Raw genomic sequence first — 16,800 nt, 5'->3', positions numbered from 1 at the left:
AGCACACACGTGCCACACGGCGGTTCCGGAGGCCCCAGGTCCTCGGCGGGTCTCACGGGCTTTGCCCCCGCGAGGCCCACATTCCTTCGGGAAGCTCCAGGGGGCCATCTGCTCCCTGACGTCTTCGGCTTCCGGAGGCCACTGGCGTCCCCGGTCTCACGGTCCCTGCCACAATCTCCAGAGCCCGCAACACGGCCTCCTGACCCCGGCTTCCACGGTGCCACCCTCTCTGACGCTCCTCTCCTGCCTCCGTCCTAGAAGGACCCCGTGGCTGCCCTGGGGGCCCGCCTGGATGGCCCAGGACCGCCGCCCTACTTGAAGGCCAGTGGATCAGCCACCTTCCTTCTCTGTTGCCAACCTAACCTAGTCCCAGGCTCTGGGGATCGGGACGCGGGCGTCTCTGGGGGGAGCCGTTTTCTGTCCCCCACAGCTCCGGGGACACTAAAACTCACTGCCTTTGGGGCCCGCAGAGCATTTTCGGGTGGCTGTCTGCCTTTCTGGGGCCCTGAGGCAGAGGCGGTGTGCGAGACCCCCTAGGGGCGTCTCATGGACGACAGTGCGTGTGGGCCACCCGGATGCTCACCCAGCTGGCCGCCTGGACCCAAGCCGCCCCGCCCACGTCCTCTCCCTCAAACCCCCAACTGCTGGGCCCGAACCGGCCATGCGGAGCGCTCCGTGCCCGGGCCTCTGGCCCTTTCTCCAGCGGTTTCTCTGCCTCACGCACCCCCCCGCCCCCCTTCTTGAAAACCGCTACAGTGCCCTCAAGTGGTCGCTCCTTCTTGCTCCCCAGTGAGTGCTCGGGCCCTTATCACACTGTCCCATGAATGGTCGTTACCTGAGGTTCCTTGAGGGCAGATTCCAGGTTCCCCCAACTCCCTCTGCCCCTGCCCCTGCATTCTGCTTGGAGCCTGACCCAGAGGGGACACCCAGCAAATCGGTTTCCGGGAGGCAGAAGTCAAAGAGGGGTGCACGCTGATGCTCAAGGGGCCGAGCCCATGGGGGTGAAGCCGAGAGCTTGTCCCGTCCGGGTCTAGGGAGAGCCGAGGACAGCTGGACATTTGTGGCTGGGGCTGTGTGTGTTGGCGGAGTGGGGGAGGGGTGGATACAGGGAAGGGGAAGCAGAGACAAGGGGACAGAAGGCCTGGGTGGGGGAGCAGGGCACTTCCTCACGTGCCTGAGACTCTGCATTTCTGTCTTTGCCCGCCCAGGAGCACCCAGAGCCCGCCGGTCAGGGGAGCACGGCAGGACCCTCCTGAGCTCCGGCCTCCCCAGCATGGACCACTACTGCGAGGCCGTCAACCGTTCCAGCAATGACACCACAGGGATGTCTCCGGGGGCGCGGATGACCGGCCAGGTGCTCCTCCGGTCCATCACGGTGGTCGTGGCCCTCTGCGGGTTGGTGGGAAACGGGGCCGTAATCTGGCTCATCCGCGCGTCCGTCAGGAAAAACCCCTTCTCTGTCTACAACCTCAGTCTCGCCGCGGCGGATCTCATGCATCTGTGCTTGCAGATCGTGTTCTGCGCACGCCAAATCCTGAAGCCCTTCCTCCACCGCTGTTTTCACCTTCCCGGCATCCTTATGGTCCTCAGGTTCTCGTCCTACTTCACTGGCCTGGGTGTCATGACCGCCATCAGCCTCCAGCGATGTCTCTCCGTCCTCTTCCCTATTTGGTACCGGTGCCACTGCCCCAGGCACCTGTCGGCCGGCGTGAGCGCCCTCCTCTGGCTTCTGACCTTTCTGATGAACATTCTGAGAGGCCACGCCTGCGGCCAGCTGTCCAGCCCGACCACTCGCTTCTGCCCTGAGCTTGTGGCTATCATGGACGCGTGGGTCGTCGTCCTCTTTGTTACCATGGGCACATCCAGCCTGCTGCTACTCCGCCAAGTCCGCGGCAGCGCCCGCCTTCACCTGCCCAGAAGGCTCTACCTGGTTGTCCTGCTGACCGCCCTGGCCTTCTTTCTGTGCGGCGTGCCCCTCAGCGTCATCAGGTTCCTGATATGGAAAGTGGAAAGCCAGGCTCTCAATGACGTCAGCGTCCTCCTGTCTTGCGTCAACAGCACTGCGAACCCTGCCGTTTACTTCTTCATCGGCGGCCTTCGGGGGCGGCCGCCGAAGGCGCCCCTCGCGGGGGTCTCTGGAGGACCCCAGGGGAAGAGACAGAGCCCGGGAGAGGCGCCGGCCCCGCCCAACGGAGAGGGCGGCCCCTGACGGGTGGCGATGCCCTGGTGGGAGTCACGCCTCCCCGGCAGCAGGAAGGAGAGCCCCCGGGTCGAGCCCCCGGGGTCAAGCCCCGGCAGGCCGAGTCCTGCGACAGCCTCCCCTTTATAGGCAAACCGAGGACAGACGGCCAGAGCAGACTCCCCGCGTGAAAAGGCGCATCTTCGAGCCCGTTGCAGCCCGCTGCCAACTCGACCTTCCGAAGTGTGTCGAGGGGACCGATGGAGTCACGCCTGGCCACGGCAGACGGTCGCTGCTTCCAGGCTTTGCCTGACCGCGACAACACTGCAAGTTTTCAGCTTTGCGCAAGTAACGCGGCTAAAATTCTTCTGGGCGCGGGTCGGTCCTTTGCAAATGGCGCGCCCTTGTCCTTCGTCCATTTTTGTGGCCTGTTCTAGGGTCTCGTGACGCTTTTTCTTCCCAGACTTCTGAGGGATTCACCTGCTGGATGCAATGGCTTCCCAAACTCTACTTTGGTCTTTAGCATTCCACTGAAACGAATCTTAGTGGACCGAGTTCTGCCTGGATGGGCCACACAAGGCCGCTCCCGGGGTTGGCTGCTTCAATAAACCCTTGGTGCTGGGAGACTTGTGTCTTCGTGAGGTCCCTTACATTGCTTTTGTTGTTGAGGGGCACGTTTGGCCAAGGCTTCAGGACCTTCTGGTGGCAAGAAAGGCTCTAGGGGCTCGTGGTTCTTAGGAGCGTCCCCGGGACGTGACGAGTCTCCTGAGGTCCCGGGTGGGCCCTGAGGTGAGGTGTCATCTTCCCTAGGAAGCAGGCTGGGTCTGGTCTGTGACGGGGCTGAAGAAAGCCAGCATCCCTCAGACACGGGCTTTTGGCTGCCGAGAGGGACCGCCAGCTTCTCATTAGCTGAGCTCCGGTGACCAGCCTATAACTGGGGGTGGGGGTGGGGTGTCACTACCCTATAACTGGGGGGACACGACCCTATCCTATCTCTGGGGGGACGCGACCCGGTAACTGGGGGACGCCACCCCGTAACTGCAAGGACACTGTGACTGGGCCCGAGGATGTTCCACGGTGTGCCGTCCCCTCCCCAGGGAGTCAGCAAGGTGCCAGTCCCGCCCGTGACACCTGTGGGGTGACAAGGCCCAAACTAAAGGTGTCACCCTTGGTAGCCGTCCTCTCAGAGGGTGATGCTGTGACGTGAGGGTCCCTGCCTCAGCTGCTGACCCCACGCTCACATCTCCTGGGTCCCATCTGTCCCCACCCTCACGGGCCAAAAGCGCCCGCTCACCAGCTGTGCCGGAAACTAGCCCCAGGCGAGGGCGACACCCACCGGTGCACGGAGGCCACGTCAGTGCCAAGAACAGCGTTACCGGCAGGTGTTTGTTTCTGGATCCTCCCTGGTGGAGGGAGGACCGAGCTCTCCCCGGAGACAAAACTGCCTCTCGGCTTTAGGAGAGTCACCTTAATGGTGTCTCGTTATCACCAGGCGCCAATCTCTCCCGGTTCTGGGGCCAGGGTGCTGGTTGACGCGAGGGGCTCTCCGCTCCTGAGCCGATCACCTGCCGGAGGCCCCGCCTGCTAACGCCGTCGCCTTGGGGGCTAGGACTTCAACATACGGATTTAAGGGGACTCAGACATTCAGAGCAGGGTTTGGGTCTCCAAGGCCAAGGCTTCTGAGGAATACCGATCAGATCACGAGCAGTAAACGGCTTTGCCTCGCTGTGTGAAAGGTCGTCTGTATGTTGGCTTACGTCACGAGATAAAGGGCCTCTGGGGGGTGGGGAGGAGTGGCTGTTTTGCTCCTCGGTCTGCAGGGGTCCTGGACTCCAGGCATGGACACCGTCTCACGGTGGCGGCCTTGGGAAAGGGGAGAAATGTGTCACCCCCTCTGCTGGGGCCCACACCTTCAGTGCAGCCTGATTAATATTTAGCGGCCTCGCTGTCACTGTGGGAAGGTGAGGGGAAGGCCCACCCACAGGCTTCGTGGGCCCAGAGCCCGTGGCAGCAGCCCAGGAAAGGTCCCCTTAGAAGGAGGTGAGGACAGAGCCATCAGAGCCCAGGTGGGGTAGGTACGGGAGGGGCGTGTGCTGTTTGGGACTCTCCATTCATTCTTCCTACTTCTGTAACACCTCCTGGTCCTCTGGTGGCGGCGGGGGGGGGGGGGGGGGGCACCCTGGTGCTTTAACTAACTGGTTCAGGGATGGGCACCTGACCCAACTGAGCAAATTCCCTGCTGGATTCAAACATGGGAGCTTGTGAGGCTGGGGCCAAAGCACCCTGATGTGCAGCATGAAGGAAGCCTGTGGAGGCAGAGGAGCCGAGCGGGGCAGCGGGGAGGAGAGAACCAAGTTCTAAGGACACGTGCACACCCTGGATCCAGCCAGACCTGAAGCCGTCCCAAGCCCTGCGCTGCTCTGCACGTTAACCAAAACATTCTTTTCCTTGCTAACCAGTTTCTTTTCCCGGGTACGGCTTTGGGCAGGGGCAGACCAGCACAGACCCCAAGCTGCCTCTGCCCCCTCCCGGGTGGTGTGGGGCCCCTCCCAGCCGGGCTTCGCTCTGCACCAGGGAGGCTGTGGAACTGAGGGGGGCCCAGGACAGGACCCTCACCCCACAAGGTAACGGACTCAGGTCCCAGAAATCACACGCTCTTTATTTGAGTCGTTTTTAAGGAACCAGAGCAAGATCCCGCCCCCTCGAGGCATGGAGGGAGACGCTGGCACACTGTTCTGGGCGCACCGTCACCGGCGAGGTGGAAGCCTCGGGGGGGGGGGCGTCAGTCCACGCCATCCAGGTCCTGACAGCCTCTGCTCTCGAGCCGCAGCACCTAGATGGAGAAGCCACGCACACGTCCACGGCTGGACGCTCACAACCACGCTATGGAACACGCCGGTTCACACCCAGCTAGGGGGGCCGTCGCGGGACTGGACGAGCAGCTGCGAGGCAGTCCCCACGATGTGCAAAGACGTGGGAAGAGTGCAGAGCACGTGCACTGGGCAAGTCTGGCAGGACGCGCCTCAGCGCATCGCGGGGGTCCCTGCCGGACGAGGACGCCATGGAGAACTGCATCTGCCCACACGCGTCCTCGGAGGGGTCTACGTTTGCCCGTTACTTGGCTGCGTGGCCTCCAAACCCCATTCCTGATCTGGGGGACCCCACCACTGAGCACCCCCGGGGGAGCCAAGCCCCGCCTCCCCCAACTCCTCATCTGGAGGCTGGGCTGTCCCGGGCAGGATGCCAGCAGCGCCCTGCACTCTGCCCGCTAGATGCCAGTGGCACAGAACCCACCCCGGGCACGACAACCAGAAATGTCTGCAGCCAAGGCCCGCTGTCCCTAGGGTGACCCCTCGCCCGCGGCCCGGACGTGCAGTGTGACCCGGGGTCCATCCTGCAGATACGTCATCTGCAGGGGCGCCTGCCTCGGCCACCCGGTACACAGCGTGTCCTTCCAGCCCGCCGCGCTCTCTGGCTCAACGCCGTATCATCACAACATCGTGTTCTGTGCATCCGAGGGCTCCCTGCTGGCCGCCTGTCCCTCCCTCGGGCCGTTACTACCTGTGCCCGAAGTGCCCTTGGCCCTGCTCCCGTGCTTGGCCTTGGAAAGGAGAAGGCGGGAAGGGCCCACGCTTGCTTCTACTAATCTTTCCTCACTCTTTCAATTAACCAGAAACAGAAACAAAAGGCACAGTGGTTTCAGAAGGCGTGGAACCATCTGGACCCTCGAGTCGGCCGCGAGGGGCGGCGACTGGCCCCAGGTGCCCACAGCTACCCACGCGAGGGGCGCAGCACCAGGCACAGCGCCCGCCGACCCGAAACGTACTTGCGCTTCGCGAAGCCGGGGCCGCAAAAAGCGCGGCCGCGAACGTAAAGCGGCAGCGAGCCGGCGTTCCCCCCGCAGCTGTGGCTCGCGGAGAAGCCCCTTCGTTGCCCGACGCACCTGGGCCTCTATGCACCGGAACTGCCAGGGCCAGCTGGTGTTGTAGAGAAACGGCCGCAGGTCAAACCTGTTGTCGTCGGGGCTGTAGCTTTCTGCGTGGTACGCGGGTGTGAGTGTGGTCATCTTGTGCCTGTTCATGGAGTACTTGCAGAAAAACCACCTCACCTTGTCAGCCACCTGGTAGGCAAGGAACACGCGGACCCTCGAGCTCGCAAGGCTGTGAAGGCCCGGGGCCCTCGGCCGCGTCACGCCGCAAGGCGCAAGCTGACGGCCCCACGGGACCCCTCCCCCGCCCCCGCCCCCACCCCCGGGGGCAGCGGACGAGCGCTGGTGGCCGCACAGGGCGGGTGGCTGAGCTGTAACGTGTCTGCCCCCGACTCTAGCGCCCCCGGACGCGGGGTCAGGAGACCCCGGCAGGGGCCCGGGAAGATACACCCACCGCACGAGGCTTCCAGGCAGTTCCGTGGGAACCACCGCATGAGCCCCGATGGGCCTGACCGCAGGCGGGACAGCGGGCAGGGGCGTCGGGCCCTGCTCAGGGTAAGAGACAACTGGGGGTTGTCAGAGGGCTACCCCTGGAGGCCATGCTGCGCGGACTCACTCCCGCCAAACGGTCCCTGCGCGGGGACTGTCCTGCCGGCTTCCCTCCGTGGGACGTGCCCACGGTGTACCTGCCGCGGGGAACACACGTCTTTCCACAGGCTGACGAGCTTGCAGAACATGCCATAGGGCCCGGTCTTGGCGACCTTCCGGAGTCTGCCGTAGACGGACAGGTCCGCGTACGTCATGCCCATGTCTTCCTGCGGAGGAAGGGAAGAGCACCGCTGGGCCCGCGGCACCGGACGCCCGGGGGAGGGACGTGGCCCCAAAGGCCAGGGGCGGACGCGGGGGCTCGCTCCCCCTCACCGCCAGCGACACAGAGGGCCTTCGGAAGAAAAGATCCAGACCGGGTTTTGAGGGCTGGGAGGGACAGGAGAGCGGCCCCGGCTGGAGACCTGTGCGCGTTCTAGGCCCCGGGGGCGGCACACTGGGTGCGTATTTGGGGAAACAGGTCTGTGTAGACGCAACTAAGCGAAGGAGGCCGAGGCGAGATGGCCCCGGACGTGGGGTTGGAACAACGCTCGCGGAGGAGAAGCTGTGTGACGACGAAGGCGGAGGCTGGGGCGGCGCGACACGGCCCGGGAAGCCCCGGAAGCGGGACCAAGAGGCAGGACCGTCCCCCAGAGCCTCTGGGAGGAGCACGACTCTGCCGACACCGACGTGGTGCCTCTGTGTAAGTCATCCGCCCGCGGCGTTTGGTTACGGCGGCCCTGGGGGGTGATGCCAGGACCCACGTCAGGCCCGACACCCCCCTGGCCCCACGAGAGCCAGCCCCACACTGAGGCTCACGCAAGCCAGCACTCCTCAGATCCCCTGACGCTGGCATTTCGTGGCACAGCGGGACAGCCTCCCCTCCGACTGGGGCCTACAGGACCCAGGACCAGGCCCTCCCTCCTGCTCCCCACTGCCCACCCTGGCCTTCCCTCGGGCCTCAGCTCCAACGTCACCTCCTTGGGGAAGCCTGTCCTGACCCCTTCCGAGGGACACTGCCACCATCGGGTCACCGGGGTCGACGGCAGCACTGGGACCACCAGGGGCCATCATGGTCACTTCCCGCTTGTCTGTCCCAGGGACTCACATAAATGGCCACGTCCCGCCGGTTCACCACCAAGTCCCAGTGCTTAGCGGGTCTTTGCCGCGGACTTCTTTTACCGCTCTCTTTGGCGGGAGATGAATATTTGCCGGCAATGACATTTTAATTCCTTAAATTCAACCGTAATCACTGGAGACTTTAATTCCTCACTTTCCATGACGTACAAAACTAGACAAAGAAACCACCGAGGAGATGAAAACTTGAACGCTGGAAACCCACTAGACCTAAAAGACATCTCTGGGACATTCCGCCCAACGACCACAGAGCACACGTTCCACGTTCTCCTCGAGGCACATGGAACATTCTCCAGGACAGACCAAAGGCCAGGCCAGAAAACTGGCCTCGATGAATTTTAAACCACTGAATCGCCCAAAGTATGCTCTCCAACCGGAAAGGAAGGGACAGAAAGAAACTTTGGAAACTCGCAAATAGGCGGGAATTAAACCACACACTCTTGCGTAAACGGGGGGTGAGAGCAGAAATCATGAGGAAAACTAGGAAATACTTGGAGATGAAAGAAAATGATGTGGCTGGACTTATACAACACAGAAGGGCAGCAGTGAGGAAGGAGTTTATAGTCGTAAACACCTGCATTCGGAAAGAAAAAGATCTCGGGGCGCCTGGGGCTCAGTTGGTTAAGCGTCCCACTCTTGATCGCGGCTCAGGTCATGATCTCACGGTCTGTGGGATCGAGCCCCACATCGGTCGGACTCTGTGTTGACAGCTCGGAGCCTGCCTGGGATTCTCTGTCTCCCCCTCTCTCTGCTCCTCCCCTGCTCTCTCTCTCAAAATAAACATTTTTTATTTTATTTATTTTTATTTATTTATTTATTTTTTTTTTCTTTTCAACGTTTTTATTTATTTTTGGGACAGAGAGAGACAGAGCATGAACGGGGGAGGGGCAGAGAGAGAGGGAGACACAGAATCGGAAACAGGCTCCAGGCTCTGAGCCATCCGCCCAGAGCCCGACGCGGGGCTCGAACTCCCGGACCGCGAGATCGTGACCTGGCTGAAGTCGGACGCTTAACCGACTGCGCCACCCAGGCGCCCCAAAATAAACATTTTTTAAGAAAGAAAGAAAGAAAGAAAGAAAGAAAGAAGAGAAGGATCTCAAATCAGTGACCTAACCTTCCGCCTTCTGACAACACGCGGGAGGAGGCACATGCCAAGCCTCGAGCACACGGACAGAGGGGACGTACGGACTGGAGGGGAGACCATAGAATGAGGAAAATAAAATACCTGGAAATAAATTTTTAACGTTTGTTTTTGAGAGAGAACGTGAGCGGGAGAGGGGCAGAGAGAGGGGGAGACACAGAATCGGAAACAGGCTCCAGGCTCCGAGCGGTCAGCACAGAGCCCGACGCGGGGCTCGAACCCACGGACCACGAGATCGTGACCTGAGCCGAAGTCGGCCGCTGGACCGACTGGGCCCCCAGGCCCACTTACGCTTACACTCTGGAAACAACAAAATGTCGCTGACGGACCCGGACGCCCGGGGCAAACAGGACGCCCCCGTTCGAGCCTCAGGAGGCCTAATGTGGTCACGGAGCCAACGGCCACCAAACGCGGCTACGGATTCAACACAACTGCCACAGAAGCCAAGCTGCGGGCGTGGCAGAAAATGACTCACAAGTTCATCCGGAAACTCCAAGGGCCCAGAAGAGCCAGAAGTGCGCTGGAAAAGAGGAGCGCCGTCGGAGGACTCACGCTTCCCTGTGTCGCAGCTCACTGCAAAGCCGGGTGGCACCGGGACAGGGACGGGCGCACACGGCAGAACGGAGCCCGGGAGCGCCTCTCCACGCCACGGGCACCGGACAGTCGGTGGGAGAGACGTCCGTCCGTCCGCGCGCGCGAGGTCCGCAGCCGGGTGCCCTCCGCGCCACACGCGGCGAAGTCCGCCGGGTCGCAGACTTGAATACGAGAGCTGAAACCACAAACTCTTGGAAGAAGAGGCAAAGTCGATCTTCGGGACGAAGGAGCCGGCAGCGACAGGAGAAAGAGCGCGGCCCCGACCGGCCCGACGGCTCGCGGGCCGGCCCGGACAGAGGGGTCCGCGGCGCTTCTTTCGAGGTGGCGCCCCCGCCACCCACAAGGGACCTGCCCCTGTCACCCCTCCTCCCGGGCGTCGGCCTCAAGAAGCCTGAGTCGAACGAACGTCAAAGGACCAGCAGCGGGCGCGGGGCTCCCCGGCCAGGAGCCTGGAGATGGGAGAGGGGTCCCCGCAGCACAAAGGAAGCAGCAGAGGCGCCCGGCGGACACGAAGCAGGGACACGGGGAGGGAGCGCAGTGACCGAGCCACCACTGCCACTACCTCGTCCGTCTGGGACACCCGTCCGTCGGCCAAGGGCTCCAGCTCTGCGGTGGCTGGTGCTGCCAGGATGCTGTGGCCAAGACATACAGATGTCAGTCCCGACGGTCGCCTGGGCGCTCGTGAGCCCCGCGGGAAAACCCCGCATCGGCCGTCCCCGGTGCCCCGGCCAGTCCCCGGCAACGCCCCCCCCCCCCCCCGCCCAGCCCATGAGCACAGCCGGGCCGGGGCTGGCGGTGCTGGGCTTGCCCGGGGAGATGGGTGTGGATGCCGGGGGGCTCCACGCCCCAGGGCGGGAGCGGACGGCGGGAGCCCCCACACAGGGCTGCTCTGCCAAGCGCCCTGCACGTGGGGACGCATCATGCTTTCTCGTGGGGCCGGCCTGGGCGCCGCGGGGTGCCCAGGAGCATCTAGCTGCCGGGATCCCCAGAACGGTCCCCAGGTGCTGCCCCACAGCCAGGGGGTCTGGGGGAGCCCCCGCCCGAAGGGGCCGGCCTGGCCGCGGGACCCCAGGTGCCCGCTGAGGGCAGGGCTGTTGTGGTCAGGCGGCAGGGAGGCGTGGGAGGGGGCTGTGCCGGGCGCGGAGGGCCCGTCTGGAGGGTGGCACTCACCCCTGCAGGGCGGGGAGCTGGAAGTGCTCGAGGCAGAAGTGGACGAAGGCCCTGAGGTCCGTCTTGCTGATGCCGCCTATGGGGTTGATGTCCGCGCTGGAGCAGTCGTACTTGGTCAGGTAGCCGAGGAGGCTGTGGGGACAGAGCACACGGCGTCCACGCGGCTGAGCCGAGGCGCCGTGCGGCCCGCCTGGGGTCCGGTCCCGGGCGAACACGCCCGGAGCCAGAGCTCGGCGGGCTGGAGGGTCTCGGAGGAGGGTGGCCTGCTGCAGCGGTCGGTCCACAAAGGGCGGAGGCGGCAGGCGACCGGGGGAGGCACTCGAGCCGCCCGGGAAGGCGTCGGGGCCAGGAGACCGATTCGGGAATGGCCAGCATCCAGCCGGGAGCGGCGCGTCTGGAGGGCGGGGCCGGGGCCGGCGGGACGTGGGACCGAGGGGTGAGGTCCTTAGGAGGGAGGGCCCCCTCCACACCTGTCAGCACCCCTCCCAGATACCCCTGCGGCGGGCAGAAGACGGCCCCCAGTCACCCCGTCCTATACCCAGAACCCGAGAACGCGTGACCTGTAGGCAAAAAGGACTTCGCACAATTGAGTTGAGGCCCCCGAGGCGAGATGGTGGCGGTGTTTTCGAGAGAGGGCGAGCGAGCGAGTGCAGGTGAGGGGGGAGGAGCAGAGAGAGAGACAGACAGGGACAGAGGGGATCCCAACGGGGCCCTGCTCTGTGCCATCACAGGGCCTGACGCAGGGCTCGATCCCACAGAGCGGGAGACCCTGATCTGAGCTGAGATCCAGGGTCGGATGCTTAACCGAAGGGGCCCCCCCGGCGCCCCTCGCGGGGAGGTTTTGACCTGGATTACCAGGTGGGCCCTGAACGAAGTCATGAATGTGCTGAGTGGTGTAGGAGGGAGGCAGGGGCCAGAGCCAGGGGGCTGAGAGCAGAGGGGGAAAGACACAGGGAGGCTGCCCACTGGCTTTGCTGGGGGGGGGGGGGGGAGGGGGGCGCGAGCCAAGCAGCTGGGCGCCTCCAGGAGCTGGAGACAGCAGGGAAGGGATTCTCCCGCCAGCCTCCAGGGGGAACCAGCCCTCCCCACAACCTGAGGCCTGTGCTGCACACTGTCGTCGAGAGTCCGCTGTCACGGCGGCCGCGGGACACCCTCCCTCCACCGTGTTCTCTCGCCTGCCCTCTGGACGGTGGCAGGTTTCCGCTGGCTCCCCAGGCCCACCACCCTCCCCCCCCCACAAGGCCATTCCTCGCCCTGCCCCTCGCGCCTGAACCTCCTGGTGGTGGCCTCTGAGGGTCCCGCCCCTGCCGGTGTCGCCAGGCACACACGGCAATGCTCCCAAGCACACGCTCAACACCAGCACAAGGACCCTGCCGTCCTCCCCCTGCCCGTCCTCCCCCTGGTCCTGCCGTCCTCCCCCTGCCCGTCCTCCCCCTGGTCCTGCCGTCCTCCCCCTGCCCGTCCTCCCCCTGGTCCTGCCGTCCTCCCCCTGCCCGTCCTCCCCCTGGTCCTGCCGTTCTCCCCTTGGTCCTGTCGTCCTCCCCCAGTCCTGTCCATCCTCCCCCCTGGTCCTGCCCGTCCTCCCCCTGTCCGTCCTCCCCAGTCCCGGGAGCACTTGGCCCCTCCAGCTTCCACCCACACAAGTGACCTTCTCCTGCTGTTCAGCTTCTCCTGACTCCTACCAAGGAGCGAGGCCTCGGGCGTGAGGCCCCCAGGGCACCAGAGAGGGACCGTTAAGTCCCTGGTGCTGCCCTGGGCGGGGGTCCCTTCCCTGCACCCCAGGGGTCCCTCTTACTATGTGCCTCCCCCGCTGCCTCGGGAGCTGTCAGCAGCTCGGAGTCGGGGAGGGTCCGGAGGTGCGGTGCCCGAGGCGGCCAGGAGACCCACCCAGCAAGGCTCCGGCCTCGTCTCTCTCTTGGCATCAAAGTCCAGAAGGGAGGAGGGCACCCTGGGGGCGGGAGGGCCACGTTTACGCGTTAAACACAAGACAGGCTTCCACCTGAGCTCCAGCCTGAGCGCGCGCACCGGTTGAGCTCAAGTGACAACTTTTCTGGGGAAGTCACTGCCGCGGACCGAATGCCCGTGTGCCCCCAGATCCACATGCCGAAGCCCCAACCCCCGTGTGACAGGCTCTGGAGGCGCGTCTTCAGCAGATCACAAAGGTTAACCGAGGACCCCAGGGCAGCCCAGGGCTGATGCCTCCAGGGCCGGGACAGCGAGGCCCCCGGCACTTTCGTCAACTCCAGCAGCCGACCCCTTCTGCTCCCATGAGCGTAAGCAAAGCCCAAAGTCCCCCACCTTCCCGCCCTCTCTTGGCCCACGTCCCCGTGCCCCGCAAACCGAAACCCTCGGGGCCACGTCCACTGCCCGCCGCTCCCTCTCGGGCCTTCACCGCCAGGTTCCGGCCCGGGCCCCTCCAGAAGCCGCCCCGGCCCTGCAGCCGGCCCCCGGGCCCCCCACGCCTGGTCAACAACCCCATCAGCCCCCGAACGGCCTCTCTGCCTGGCTCTGGGTGCCCCTTCCTCTCCCGCCAGCTGGCTCCTCCTCTTGGGTGGGACCCCCTGATCTGCAGCCCCCCTCGCATCGGAACCTGGGGGACCCCGGACCCACTCCTCCCCTGTCAACATTCAGTCCCACGGTGGCCCAGCTGGTCTCGTAGCCTTGACGGCATTTCACCATCTGCACACTCCCCGGGGCAGGGGTGCGCTTCACCCCCGGGTTTCTCCAGAATCCCGTGTAACTGCCCAGCACACGCCTCCACACGGCTGTCCACAAAGCCGCATTCCCGACACTGGGCCTCGACCTCCCCACCCGGTTCTGCACCTGGACATCTGACCACACACACGCCCATCCCTTCGGCTGCTGGGTCGGCCTGGGCACCGCACCTGACCTGGTCCACCAGCAAAGCCTGTCAGTCCTCCCCCTGATGGCGAGACAACCGGGGGCCAAGCCCGCTCGCCGTCCCCCAGCCCCACCCCACCAGGCCGCCCTGCCAGGCGTGAGCCGCATGGGTGGGAGGAAGCGGACCGCGGACCCGCCGCACCGGTTGAAAAACCCTGCAGGGTCGTCCCACCTCGTTTAGGGAAAGGAAAAGTCCTTACAACCTGCGTGCCCCCCCAGCGCGCTCCCCGACTAGACCCCACGCAGAGACCGGCCACAGGGGAACGGGGACCAGCCGCCTCACCTCCCGCAGCAGAAAGAGGTTTGCGGTCACACGATTTCCCGCCTACTCTGGCCGTGGCAGGTGGTGGCGAGACCCCCACCCAGGGAAGCGGGGACCTACAGACGCAGGGGAGGGGCCGGTGGCACGCCCCCTTGTGGAGGCTTCTGGACTCACCGGCCCCTCTAGGACGGGCCACCCTCTCTGCAAGGCTGTCCTTACAAGCCTCTGGCGGCTCCTCCAGCCCTCCTCTGCGCTCATCACTGACCTCTGACCTGCCCCTGGCCATTCACGGCCCCGACCAGGCCCCAGCCTCCTGCTGTCGGTGACGGCGCCCCCAGACCTCAGAGCCTCCTGTCCGTCAGGCTCTGCGCACACGCGCGTGAGCACAGCCGTCTCGGAAAGGCCTGCTTGGGGGGTGGGTGCTCGGCCGGCACCAGGGATCTGGGGTGCTCCCGCCATTCCCTATTGGAAACCGTGGGCGCGGTTTCTAAATTCCTTGTTCAAACACCGCTTTATGCTGAGCACTGCTCTCCTTCTGGGAGCCGAGGCTTGGTCCGCGCCAGGCAGAGAGTGGCCGTGTGACCGGCCCCCAGGGCCAACGCTGGGCGCGGGGTCTCTGACAAGCTTCGCTGGCGGTGGGTGCTGCCCACGTGCCGTCACGCGTGTTGCTGGGGGTCGGTGGGGGGGGGGGTCCACTGGGAGAGGATTCTGGAAGCCTGGGCCTGGTTTCCTCCATTCTCCGGCTGCAGTCGACCGCAGCCCCGGGCCCGCCCGACGCGGAGTCCCGTCTGCCAGCGGATCGCGGGACGGGACAGCATCTCGCTCCCGCAGCCTCCGCCTCCCCTTGCAGCTTCTGGGCTCCCCTGCCCCCCTCTCCCTGCCGGGCTCGCTTGGCTCCCTGCCCCACACATGTGTGTACGCAGCGGCACGACCCCGCCTCCAGGGCGTCCCCGGTGCCGGGCCGCCCGCCTCGTTCCCCGACCCGTCCCGCTGTCACCAGCTCCCCTCAAGCACCCAACGCCTGCTGTGCGTCGTCGCTCGGCCCGGTGACTCCGCTTCCTGCTTCACCGAGGACGGTCACGGCCCCGACCCCACGCCACCCAGGCCCGCGTCTGTGCCGTGCACTCTGCTGGACACACTAGCTGGGCTCCCGATAAAGCCGACCTCTCGCTTCGCCACCTGCTCTCACCTCCTCGGGACACCAGGACAGCTCCCCAGCCGCGTCCCCCCTCCTGCATCAGCAACACTGTTCCTCCCTGCCACACCTCTCTCGTCAGCTCTTGAGGAAACACCTTCCTTCTCGCCCCACTGGTCTTGCCAGCTACCACCCTGCCCCTCCCCTCTCCTGTGGTGCACGCTTCTGGAAAGAACTGACTCCTGGTCCCTCATCCACTGCCCACTCTCCTCCAACCTGCCCCAGCTGGGATCCCGGCACCTCCTTCAGACAAGATGGCTTTTCAGGGAGACAACGACCACCCTCTGTCCCGAGGGGCTCTCACCACAGGACGTTTGCACACACTGTTATCTGGGCTGCATCTCCTCTCCTGGCTCCTGAGGCCTTTGGAAGCCAACTTCTCAGACAGGCCTTCCCTGGCCACCCCAGTAACAACCTCAACTCCCAAACTCTCCCTCTGCCTGCCCTGGTTTTTCTCTGTAGACTTTCCCCACCCTACGTACACGATTAAGTGTTATCACCCGTCTCCTTCCACTAGAGTAAAACCACAGTTACTTTTCTGTTGTGTTCACAGCACCAAGAATGCCCAACACGTGGCGGACGTTCAACATCCCTTGAGGAACAAGCACACCGGAATGCAACAGACCCGAAGTTAGCTTAGAAGCAGTTAAGACACAGAATCAGAAACCACTTTGAAAAAGAACCAGCATGACAGAGGGGACAGACCTGACACTCTACCCCGGGATGCAGGCAACGGGGAGATCGTAGACAGGGACGCTGCATGGGACAGTCGGCCCCACAAGTACAAGAAACACACACAATGGAAGAAACACCGTTGGAAGTAAAATACGAGAAAAGTGCCTGCAGCTGTAGACAGACTTCCAAATACCTCCCCGAAAGGGTCTGGCAGTGAAATGTGATGGGAAGAGACGAACATGAGAACCAGGTGTCAGACAGAAGCGTTTACTTTCTAAACTGACATCCAGGAACATGTAACACCCAGAAACCCACTCCTACCCTGGAAAAAATTGTTATTTTCTGCTAAAACACGAAATGCGATGGACAAGAGTTGTGACAGGGAAAACGGTACGACGATACAGTTACGTAACAGCTCACACTCTTCTTCAGAAGCAAACAAAACAGAACACACCCACGTTGTCAACTACTCAGGCTCCGAATACGCGCTAGCTGTCACATCCGTCCTGAGACATCATTTCCTTACAAAAGCACCGAAGGCAGCAGAAAAGCGACGAAAATTGACAAAATGTTCACAGGAATGGTGAGAATTTTCACCAGCCATAGGGTGCTAACTCTAAATTGTCATAATTAGGAAGCAGGATCCAAAAGCCCAATATAACGTTTAACAGAAAACACACTTGAAGACAAGCAAGGATGTAGAAAGATTAAGACACTCATGCCACGGATAGAAAGACGGATGGATGGATGGAATGATGGATGGGTGAATGGATATATGCATGTATGTATGGATGGATGGATATGTGGATAGATGGATGGGTGAGTGGACGTACGTATGGATAGATGGATGGACACATGGATGGATGGACGGATGAGTGGATGGATGGGTGGGTAGACGGATGGGTGGGTGAGTGGATGGATGGATGGATGGGTGGGTGGGCGGGTGGGTGAGTGGACAGATGGATGGGTGGATAGGCAGACAGACAGATGGGTGAATGGATGTACATATGGATAGGTGGATGGATGGACAGAT

The 16,800-nt window shown here is 63.5% G+C and overlaps 2 protein-coding genes across 8 annotated transcripts in view; one reads left to right on the top strand and one right to left on the bottom strand.

The window, feature by feature from the left end:
• Positions 1-1,273: 1,273 nt before the first annotated feature.
• LOC121023748 (mas-related G-protein coupled receptor member X2-like) lies at positions 1,274-2,209 on the top strand. Its single transcript, XM_040465806.1, has one exon. It carries the CDS (start codon positions 1,274-1,276, stop codon positions 2,207-2,209), a length of 936 nt encoding a protein of 311 aa, XP_040321740.1.
• Positions 2,210-4,817: 2,608 nt separating this feature from the next.
• The window catches only part of NADSYN1 (NAD synthetase 1), a 36,276-nt gene continuing 24,293 nt past the window's right edge, over positions 4,818-16,800 (bottom strand). For 4 of the 7 annotated variants that reach the window (XR_005787552.1, XM_040466217.1, XM_040466216.1 and 1 more), the window contains 5 exons: positions 10,735-10,866; positions 10,127-10,196; positions 6,794-6,922; positions 6,123-6,299; positions 4,818-5,012 (listed from right to left, as the gene is read on the bottom strand). Coding sequence is in view for 5 of the 7 variants with exons in the window: in XM_040466217.1 (XP_040322151.1) it covers positions 4,962-5,012; positions 6,123-6,299; positions 6,794-6,922; positions 10,127-10,196; positions 10,735-10,866 (559 nt within the window). In the remaining 2 variants the exon portion in view is untranslated. The other 3 variants (XR_005787551.1, XM_040466220.1, XM_040466218.1) reach the window with 3 other exon arrangements.

This window comes from Herpailurus yagouaroundi, unplaced genomic scaffold (assembly GCF_014898765.1).
Source record: "Herpailurus yagouaroundi ecotype Mexico unplaced genomic scaffold, PumYag 569, whole genome shotgun sequence".
Taxonomy (NCBI): Eukaryota; Metazoa; Chordata; class Mammalia; order Carnivora; family Felidae; genus Herpailurus; species Herpailurus yagouaroundi.
Note: the sequence above shows the minus strand (reverse complement) of the source record. Positions and strands in the feature narration are given on the sequence as shown.

What these genes read in the sequence shown, in the direction of transcription:
- LOC121023748 (XM_040465806.1), top strand. Translation starts at nt 1,274, where the DNA reads ATGGACCACTACTGCGAGGCCGTCAACCGTTCCAGCAATGACACCACA.